The 9,786-nt window shown below is 28.7% G+C and overlaps 1 protein-coding gene across 1 annotated transcript; it reads left to right on the top strand.

The window, feature by feature from the left end:
• Positions 1 to 1,804: 1,804 nt before the first annotated feature.
• On the top strand, positions 1,805 to 2,827 carry LOC126905319 (28S ribosomal protein S28, mitochondrial). The gene is made up of 3 exons (XM_050684904.1): positions 1,805 to 2,187; positions 2,246 to 2,367; positions 2,539 to 2,827. The coding sequence occupies exons 1-3, from the start codon at positions 1,954 to 1,956 to the stop codon at positions 2,678 to 2,680; spliced, it is 498 nt and encodes a 165-aa protein (XP_050540861.1). The 5' UTR covers positions 1,805 to 1,953; the 3' UTR covers positions 2,681 to 2,827.
• The last annotated feature ends 6,959 nt before the right edge of the window (positions 2,828 to 9,786 follow it).

Genomic DNA, 9,786 nt, shown 5'->3' with positions numbered 1-9,786 from the left:
TGAGCGCCTTGGAAGTTTTTGACTGTTTTGGTTCTGGAATTGTTTTTTCATTTGGAAATGTTTGATCTTGATTTACTGACATTCACGTAAATGCTGGTAAATGCGGTAAATGTAAATAACAGCTGCTCTGCAGATATGACATATATAATAATAACAATAAGATAACGATATACTTACATCTTACAGTTGCAGTAACCATACAGTACTTACTGCATGCTTACACAATAGTTATATTAAAAGCTAGTTATTCCAGTGCCGTATGATGGCATGGTTGGTCACTACTCAAACTTATAGTCTGCCTGATTCTGCCCATTTTTACATATATTTTCTCTCTCTTTCTCGCCTCTCAGAGCAAAATAAGAGAGAATGTGACAGAATTCTCCAATTATTCGCCACTTCGCGTAATTTTTTCATGCACTTAACTTTTTGAAAATTTTTTATTATTTTATGAAAAATACGGACGATACGGACGACCCTCAAAAATACGGACTTGTATTTAAAATACATCAAGTAATAACTAGAAATCAAAGTACCTATTTTTATTTTGTCTTTACGATTGATGTTACTATCATTTTTAATATTAATACCACCTCAATTAACTTTATTTTTAGTTTTTACAAAAGTTATAAGGTAAATAATTTTTTTTTTGTAAGGAAGGTGAATTAAATACCCCCCTACCTTTTATCTAGTTATTACTTGATTAATTATTAATTTATACAAAAAATAAAATGACAAATATAACATACATGATTATATTTTTAAAATTAATTTTTTTTTAAGAATATGCATACAACAACAGTATTCAATTTTTTTACTAAAGTTCATTTAGAATTTATAGATTAATACATTTCTATTCGCGGAATACACGTTAAGCTAGCAATACGAAAACAAGAGCAAAATAATCATCTTTCAATGATCTTTTTTCTTGCTAATTAACTTAGAAAATCGTCTCACAGTAGTTATTGAGGAAAGTTGCCTTCGGGACTTTCAAGTGTCTAGATCGATACTGTCTTCTAATCGAGATCGATCAAATCTCGTCAAATCTGAGTCAATCAAACTAGGATCATCTTGGAACAAAAACAACATACGAAAACACTGTCAAAATAGAAGTTATATATATATTTTGACTATTTTCTTATTATATTTTATTTTATAGATAATAAATATTCAAATAAAATTTTGTGCATTAATAAAAAAAACGTTTTCGACTATAGATAATGTCGGACTTTTTACTACGTTTTATTTTTTATTAAATATCGAAGTAAAATAGGAGTTATGGTTATATAATTGGCACTTTGTTAAATGTCGAGGTATGTAAATATCGGAGCATTATCAGTTAGTGGCAAAAGTATTGTTCCATTATGTACACCTGAATTATGTATGTGTATACATACATAATAACATACTATATATATATAGTATGTTATTTTATGTTAAAAGATAAAATACAACACACTAACCAAAGGTTTTTTTAACTTAGATTAAACAATAAATATTATAAAATGAAATCTTTATTTACTATAATATTCAATTATTATGGTATAATAAGTGTACCATTAAAACAGTGTAAAAATGATGTGAATACCATAAAAATAGTGCAATTGGCAATGCTGCTTGTGACTAGTCCATTTTATCCATAGAGTAATATTCTATAATCTTATCTTAGTTCCTGTTTAAAACTGGTATAATAGAAACCACGGTTAGATAACTATGCTATTAGGGGTGAATGTTCTTACAATACCATTAAATCAAAGATCTTGTAAACATGTTTACAAGATCTATGCATAGAATAGATAAGATCAAATTCTTATCCATTCTGTGAACGTTCAAAAATTTAATATTTTCTTATATAACTTTTTTCCTAAATATTTTACTTCTACTTTATAATAAAGTTAAATATTTCATACTTTGTTAGTTTCTTCAACAGAAAAAAACAAGTGTTAGATTAAAATAATGATTAATACTCGTATATTTTTATATCGCAGTTCAAAATATTTTAATTTTTATTTAAAACCAATTCATATTAAAATATTTCCAAAGGAATGCGTTCGGTTATACAGCCACATTGAAAACATTAGTAAACATGGAGCATTTGCAGATTTTTATGAGAAAACTAAACTAAATAATGTAGTTAAAGATATTGATGAAGATTTTGAAACACTGCTTCGAAATTCAAATTTTATAAATGTAAGTTTGTAAATATATACATATAGTAAGTATTTTATTTTTAAGCATGTTTTTTAAGTTAGGAGATCCAGAGGGTAAAATTGTTATTGGTACTATATTTCATATTGTTAATAATGACTTATACATAGATTTTGGCTGGAAGTTTCATTGTGTCTGTCCAAGACCTGTTAAAAATTTTAAGTAAGTCAATTTAATTGATCATATAGTTTGAAAGAGTACTTATAATTATCTAATTTTTCTTATAAATATTTTTAAAAATAATAAAAGGTTTTATAATAAAAGAAGTGACAAAAATTCTTTTATTTTATACTTTATAATATATAACTATTTTTATATAATTTTGTTATTTAGTGAATATGTAAGAGGTTCTCAGGTCAGATTAAAAATCAAAACCTTAGAATTAGCTACTAGATTTTTAGGTTCAGAGAAAGATTTAACTTTACTCGAAGCAGATGCGACACTTATTGGTCTATACAGAAAAAACAAAAAATAATAAAAATGTTTTATATTTTGAATATTTTGTACGTATTAGAAATTTAGTATTTTAGTAAGTTTATATATATTATTCTTAATTGTTTTTTTTTTTTGTAATTAAAATTTCATAAATACTATCAGCTATAAATAAATTTTAATTTGCTCATATTGCTTATTCATTAAAATACTACATTTAATGATAATAAATAATGTGTATTATTTAGTTTTTCTGAATTTTAGAGAAACTAAGCCACCAATTTGCACTTATGAAATTGAGCCATTATTTTTCTTTTTTCTCTCTTATATCCCAACTACTTGGGATAAAACCCTTATCCTTAACTTTCATTTGACATGATCTCCCACATTAACTACACACACATCAGGTGTCCTCATATTGTATTCAATAACATTCCACCATCTCTTTTTTAGTCTTCCTCTACCTCTTCTTCCTTCAACATTCATTTCCATAATTTTTTTAGAGCTTCCGATTCCTCTCTCCTCATAACATGACCAAACAATCTAAATCTATTTTCTCTTATCTTATCCACAATTGACACTACACTTATATTCCCTCTTATATGTTTGTTCTTTGTTCTATCTTCTCTAGTTGTTCCACTCATCCATCTAAGCATTCTCATCTCTACTACACTCATTCTCTACTCTATCTGTCAATCCATACTGTAAAAATACTGATCCATACATCATAGCTAGTCTCACTACAGTCTTTTAGAAATTACCTTTTAGCCTCATTGGAATTCTCTTATTGCATAACACACCAAACACATCTCTCCACTTCATTCACCCACATTGAATCTTGAATCAATACTTAAAACTTTCCACCTCTCCTATCATGTCTTCACTCATTGTCATTGATCTTCTCATTTCACCTATCTTGTGTTTTCCTTTGTCAAAGTCGTAATCTCTATATACTGTGCTTTTCTCCTACTTATTCTTAATTTTTTTTGAAGGGCTGATCTCCACAACTCTAACCTCTGATTAATTTTGTTCAAATTTCTTCATAGTAACACTATATTGTCCGCGAACATCATGAACCACGCTACCTCTCCTAGTTTTTCTCTAATAATTTTATCCATCACTATAGAAAATAAGTAAAGGTTTGAAACAGAATCTTGGTGCACTCCAACTCTTACCCTAAAATCTTACATTGCTCTACCCACACATTTTACCCTGGTACATGTTCCATCATACCTTATACATATCCTCTATTATAATAATGTACATTTTCGACACTTCTTTTCTCATTAATGCCCATTTCAAAACCTTTCTCAGTATTCTATCATCCGCTTTCTCTAAATATATAAATACTATATATAGCTTTTTCTTAATTTCCCTATACTTTTCTATTAGTTGTTTTACACAAAATAATGGCTCCATTGTTGATTTGCCAGATATAAATCCAAACTAGTTTTTAGATACCGATGTCTCATTTCTTATTCTCTTATATTTTTCCACATCTTTATACTATGACTCGTAAGCTTTATGCCTCTATAAATTTCATACTCTAATATACCTCATCTGCCTCTAAATATCGCCACTACAATATTATTCCTTTGTTCTTTTGGCATTTTCCCTTTTAATAAAATTTTATCAAAAAGATCCTTAAGCCAAAATATCGCTTAATATTTTCTATACTTCTACTGTCACTTCATTAGGTCCTACTGATTTATTCTTTTTTATTGATACAACAGACTCCCATACCTCTTTTTTGTCAATTAAATATAGCAGCTCCTCGTTCCATGAGATATCCTCTAATGTCTCTTGGATACTTCTCATTCAGTAATTTTTCAAAATACTCTTTCCATCTTTTTTCACATCATCATCGATCATTAGCACTCTCTTATTATCACTTGCTATACACTTTGCATAGTGATAATCTTATACTGTTATTCTTCTGTCGACTTCATTTTCACCTTCCTTTGTTCCTAGTCTATCATACAACTCGTATACCTTTTACCACACACTTGGCTTCTTCGCACAAAAGTTTATACTTCATCCAACTTCTCTCATTTTGCTCTTTTGACATACTTAGAACTGACATACTTTTTCTTACTCTATGATTTACTGAACGTCCTACCACCAGGTTTCTTTGTTTTTTGGCATTCTTTTACTTCCACCAACAATTTCCTTTACGGCATTCTTTAAACAACTAGCGAATCTACTCCACACATCATTTTTTTATATCTCGACATTCTACCGTTCCTTTATTTATCATTTTTAATAACTATTTTCCTTTTCCCCTTTTAATTTCCACCATCGGATCCTCGCTTTTCCTCATGTGTTCTTTCTGTTTTTATACATTTTCTTCCCACTACACCACAACTCTATTACAATCAGTATATGTTATGAGATTACACTCTAGTCTAAACGAGTGTAAATACTGCAGTTTTTACTTCTAGACTGAATAATGATCAGGAATTTATAAATTTAAAAGATAAACACCCTTTCTATTAAGCCGATATATTGGTATTGCATCAAAAAGTAAGGTAAGAACATAAAAACAGTTTTTATGGATTATAAGATAGCGGAAATAATTCCAAGAATTGAAACTCACATTAACAAACATTTACTTATCATATAATGATACTGTGTAACATTAAAAAAACAGTAAAATTGCCTATATTCGACCACTGAAAATGGGTCAGTACCCAGACACCAAACAATTCATCTAAGGAAGAATTTTTATATGGAAATAATAGTTTCATGATTCTTCACATATTAAAACATAACGTTGTGATATTTAGAAGAGGTGGGAAGTTTTAAGTATTTTGAATCAGTAGAGAGACCAGCTATGATTCATGGTTCAGAGTATTGGGCGGTTGACAAGAAAGTAGATCAGAGAATAAGTGTAGCAGAGATGAGAATGCTTAGATGGATGAATGGAGTGACTAGAGAAGATAGGATAACGAATGAACACATAAGAGGGAGTATAGGTGTAGATAAGATGAGTGAAAATAGACTTAGATGGTTTGGTCATGTTATAAGATGAGAGGAATTGGAAGCTGTAAGAAATGAACGATGAGAGAAGACGAAGAGGAAGACTAAAAAACCCAGCAGTGTGGGGTCGAGGCATGGCGGAGACGTTGTATAGTTGGGTCCAGGCACGTAGCCAGAAAATGTTTATTGGAGGGGCCAACAATTTTGGGCCCTTGTATCATTTTCCATAATTTGTTTACCATGAAAAGCTTGTGGGGGGGTCCATCCACTCCTTCTTAGACAGTACCCCATTCTATGAATCTTACAAGTTCAAAATTTGTGTTTATTTTTCGAGNACGCTTCGATGCAAATCTTTAGATAGTGTTTAATTTTAAAAAAATTGGTGTTTTATTCCAAAAGCTACTTGATCTGCTGGTTCCTTATTAATATCCTGATTAAGATAAAGTATGTCGAATGAAAAAGAGATTATTAAAAAATATTATTTCTCATGAAAAAATTGTGCTGATCCATACATTTTTCAAAAAGTTATAGCATTATAAAGTTAAAAATGTAAAATACAAAATCGAGAATTTTTACACAAAAATAGCATTCGGTAGCCATTTTCATCGTGAAGATAAAATTAACTCTGAAATTTTTTTAAATAAAATAGTACATTACGTTAGCTTTAATTTAAGATATAGATAAAAGTGTCAGACTTTCCGGAACATTTTAAAANTAATTTAAGATATATATAAAAGTGTCAGACTTTCCGGAACATTTTAAAAATTTAAGTGAAAAAAGTTAATTTTTTGTGAAAAAGTTGTCATTTTAAATCCCCCCCGTGGGCTTTATAAAAAAAATATATCAAATGAAAAGTAATGATATCATACATCTATATAAAAAATTTATAGCAATTTTTGAGGANTACGGGGAACGAGGGAAATTTTTTCAATTTTGAAGGGTAATGTCTTCGACTAGATACGATTTGTGATCTTTTGACGTATTACTGAAAGAAATGGGTTCAGTGAGAGCTGAGAAAAAGTGGTAACAGACACAAAAAAAAAATACATCATAGTAAAATTAATACCTTCTCAGCTTTNTTGTGTCTTGCACTTCGTCTGCACCTCATACCTAGGTGTTACTCTTATTCTCCCTTCCTATAACAACAGCCTTTCGACACCCACAGCTAACCCGGAGTGTCAGCCGAGCACGGTGACTACTGTACGACAACACGCACGTGAATACCTAGACAGCAGGCACCACCTCCTCATGTTCATCTTCGTACACATAGTTTCACATTTACCCATTTACCTAATATCATTTTCTTTCCTGTGTTACGACAGAGCACGCAAATAACAAATTAACAAAAACAAATAAATTACCTATTGTAACTACTAAATTATAAGAAAAGAAACAAATTAAAGATAAGATTTATCAAAAAATGTTTCATAGAGTATACTCTATCGAATTTTGTAATCAACTAGATTCTAATCAATGCAGATACTTGGTAGTTTGTTATCATTTGTTAGATCAGAGTTAAAAAAAATTTACCTACAACCACGTTTGGAGTAATTGCTATTCCATTTATTATTACGTCTAGAACGTTATCTTTTTCAAATAACGTTTTCTATGAATATAAAAATGAAAATACAGCCATNGTTACAAAAAAATTTGGAATATTATAGACTGGTAGTAGCACACACAAATAGAGTTAAAAAATTAATAAATTACAAAGTAAAATTATTTACTTTTGTAGTTGAATACTTTTATCATATCAAATCTAATTCGACAATGAATACTTTAAGAATATTAGATTATTAATGTTTTTATGGAAAAAGCTGGTTAAGCTACTTTTTATTTGAATAAGGAATATTTTTTGATTTTTAAGAGTAATAACTTAAACTAAATACGAATTGTAATCATTTGACGTATCGTTGAAAAAAGTAGGTCTAGTGAGGGTTGGCAAAATAAATCGTAGCCACAAAAAGAACCACATAATAAAACAATATTAACATGAATATAAATTTCTTCTCACGAGGGGAGACTATAGTGATAGGATCCTTTATATTTATTGAAGTTATTGAATCTAAATGAGATAAATATCAAATGATTTGAAAATTTTATTCTAACTCAAAAAAAATGCAAAATGTTAATTGCCAGAGACTGATATGAACCTCGTGAAAGCGTGAAAGACATAGGTGTTACCGATCCCGCAACTGTTCGTTGCTTTTGTCGCTTGATAAAATTGGCTATTTAAGCTTAGTTAAATTTATAAGTTACTTTTTCGANTAAAATATAATATATGAATAAATACTAATTATAATTATTAAATTTAGTATGAAAATAAAAAAGTAAAAAAAATTTAATAAGTTTAATTTCTTATGTCTTATGACCTTTATTCTATGTCAATTAAATTATATAATATTCATGAAAGTCAATATATTCTCCTAATAAGATATTTTAAAATAAAATAAAATACAAAACCTAGAATTTTAATAGAAAAATAGCATATTTTTGAATACGGTAGCCATTTGCGCATAGAAGATAGGTCGTCGGGACAAATTTTTTTTTTCATTTTATAGTACATAAAATAAGCCTTAATTTGATAAATGTTTAAAGGACGCAGTATTTCCGGAACACTTTTAAAAGTTAAGTTGAAAAAGTTAGTTTTTGTAAAAAAAGTTGCTATTTTAAATCCTCCCCAGTGAGCAGGTTAAGTGTTAAATTTTTAAAAAAAATGATATCAATTGAAACGGAAATATCTAAGGTTGAGTATAAAAAAAAATTATGTTGATTTGTTTATTTTTGAAAAAGTTATGGAAGTTTTAAGAAAAAAAAGTGAAAAAAATGACAAAATTTACCGATTATAAGTTTGTAATTTTTTTGGAGATTTCCCCCATTTGCCGGGAACGAGAGAAAATTTATCAATTTTTAAGGGTAATGTCTTCAACTAGATACGATTTGTGATCTTTTGACGTATTGTTGAAAGAAATCGGTCCAGTGAGAGCTAAGAAAAAGTAGAGACAGACAAAAAAAAAATAAACACATCATGGTAAAATTAATACCTTCTAAGCTTCGCATTGAAGCTAAAAGAGATGGTGGAATGTTATTGAATGCAATATGAGGACGCCTGATGTGTGTGTAGTTAATGTGGAAGATCATGTCAAATGAAAGTTAAGGATAAGGGTTTTATCCCAAGTAGTTGGGATAAAATTTTGCTATGATGTATGAATCAGAGATGGCGGAATGTTATTGAATGCGATATGAGAACGCATAATGTGTGCGTATATGTGTGGCGGACCTGTAAGGCTCGCCTGAGGAAATTTTAATATTTATTTGTTGTTCGGGTTACCGTCTGGATTTCCTAATGAGCTATCCGCACAGAGTCCTCCAAGATGTATATAGGAAATAGTGATTATTTATAAAGAAATAAATTTAACACTTACGATAGAAATACTGGTTATAAATAGTAATATATATTATATGAAAAATATCACGTTACAAGAGAAATATAACAATTAATATAAATGTGTATATAGATATAAAGTAAACTTTCATAATAACATTTCAAAATAAGAATATGCTTTACAATTATAATGTTAGTTCTATAATGGTAGACACTAGACACTAGACTGACTACTGCTGCAAAATAGTCATACAAAGAAAACAAGGGGACATCCGCATACGGATGTCCCTATCAATCATACATATATTTATATTCACAAGATAAATTATTTTATAAAGTGGTGGTAACACAACATATGATGTAAAAGATTGTGCCGAGTGGAAGTTTAGGATAAGAGTGCCGATCCTAAGAGGTTGTTATAAAGGAGAGGAAAAATAAGAAGATATGATCTAAAAAAACATTAAACAAAAAAAAATTAATTTCGACCCCAATTACATTAAAAATTTTAAATGTTTAATAGGTAATTTAACATCTAATCTTAATTTCTTTAATGTATTTAAATTTTAACTATTTCTTTCAAATAATAAGTTTTAACTATTTGTTATTATAATTATTTTAATGTTTTTCAATTTTTCATAATTAATAATTAATAAATTGTTTTTTGATATATTTAAAGAAACATTTCATGAACACTGATAAGGTATTCGATATCAGTTCATTTATTCCTTGATTAAGAGATACGAGAAAAATTAGGTTTTGATAACACCACAGACTAAGAATTTAAT

The sequence above is a fragment of the Daktulosphaira vitifoliae genome, unplaced genomic scaffold (genome assembly GCF_025091365.1).
Source record: "Daktulosphaira vitifoliae isolate Bord-2020 unplaced genomic scaffold, ASM2509136v1 Scaffold_1, whole genome shotgun sequence".
NCBI classification, from domain to species: Eukaryota; Metazoa; Arthropoda; class Insecta; order Hemiptera; family Phylloxeridae; genus Daktulosphaira; species Daktulosphaira vitifoliae.
The sequence above is the reverse complement of the archived record's forward strand: the minus strand, read 5'-3'. Positions and strand labels throughout refer to the sequence as shown.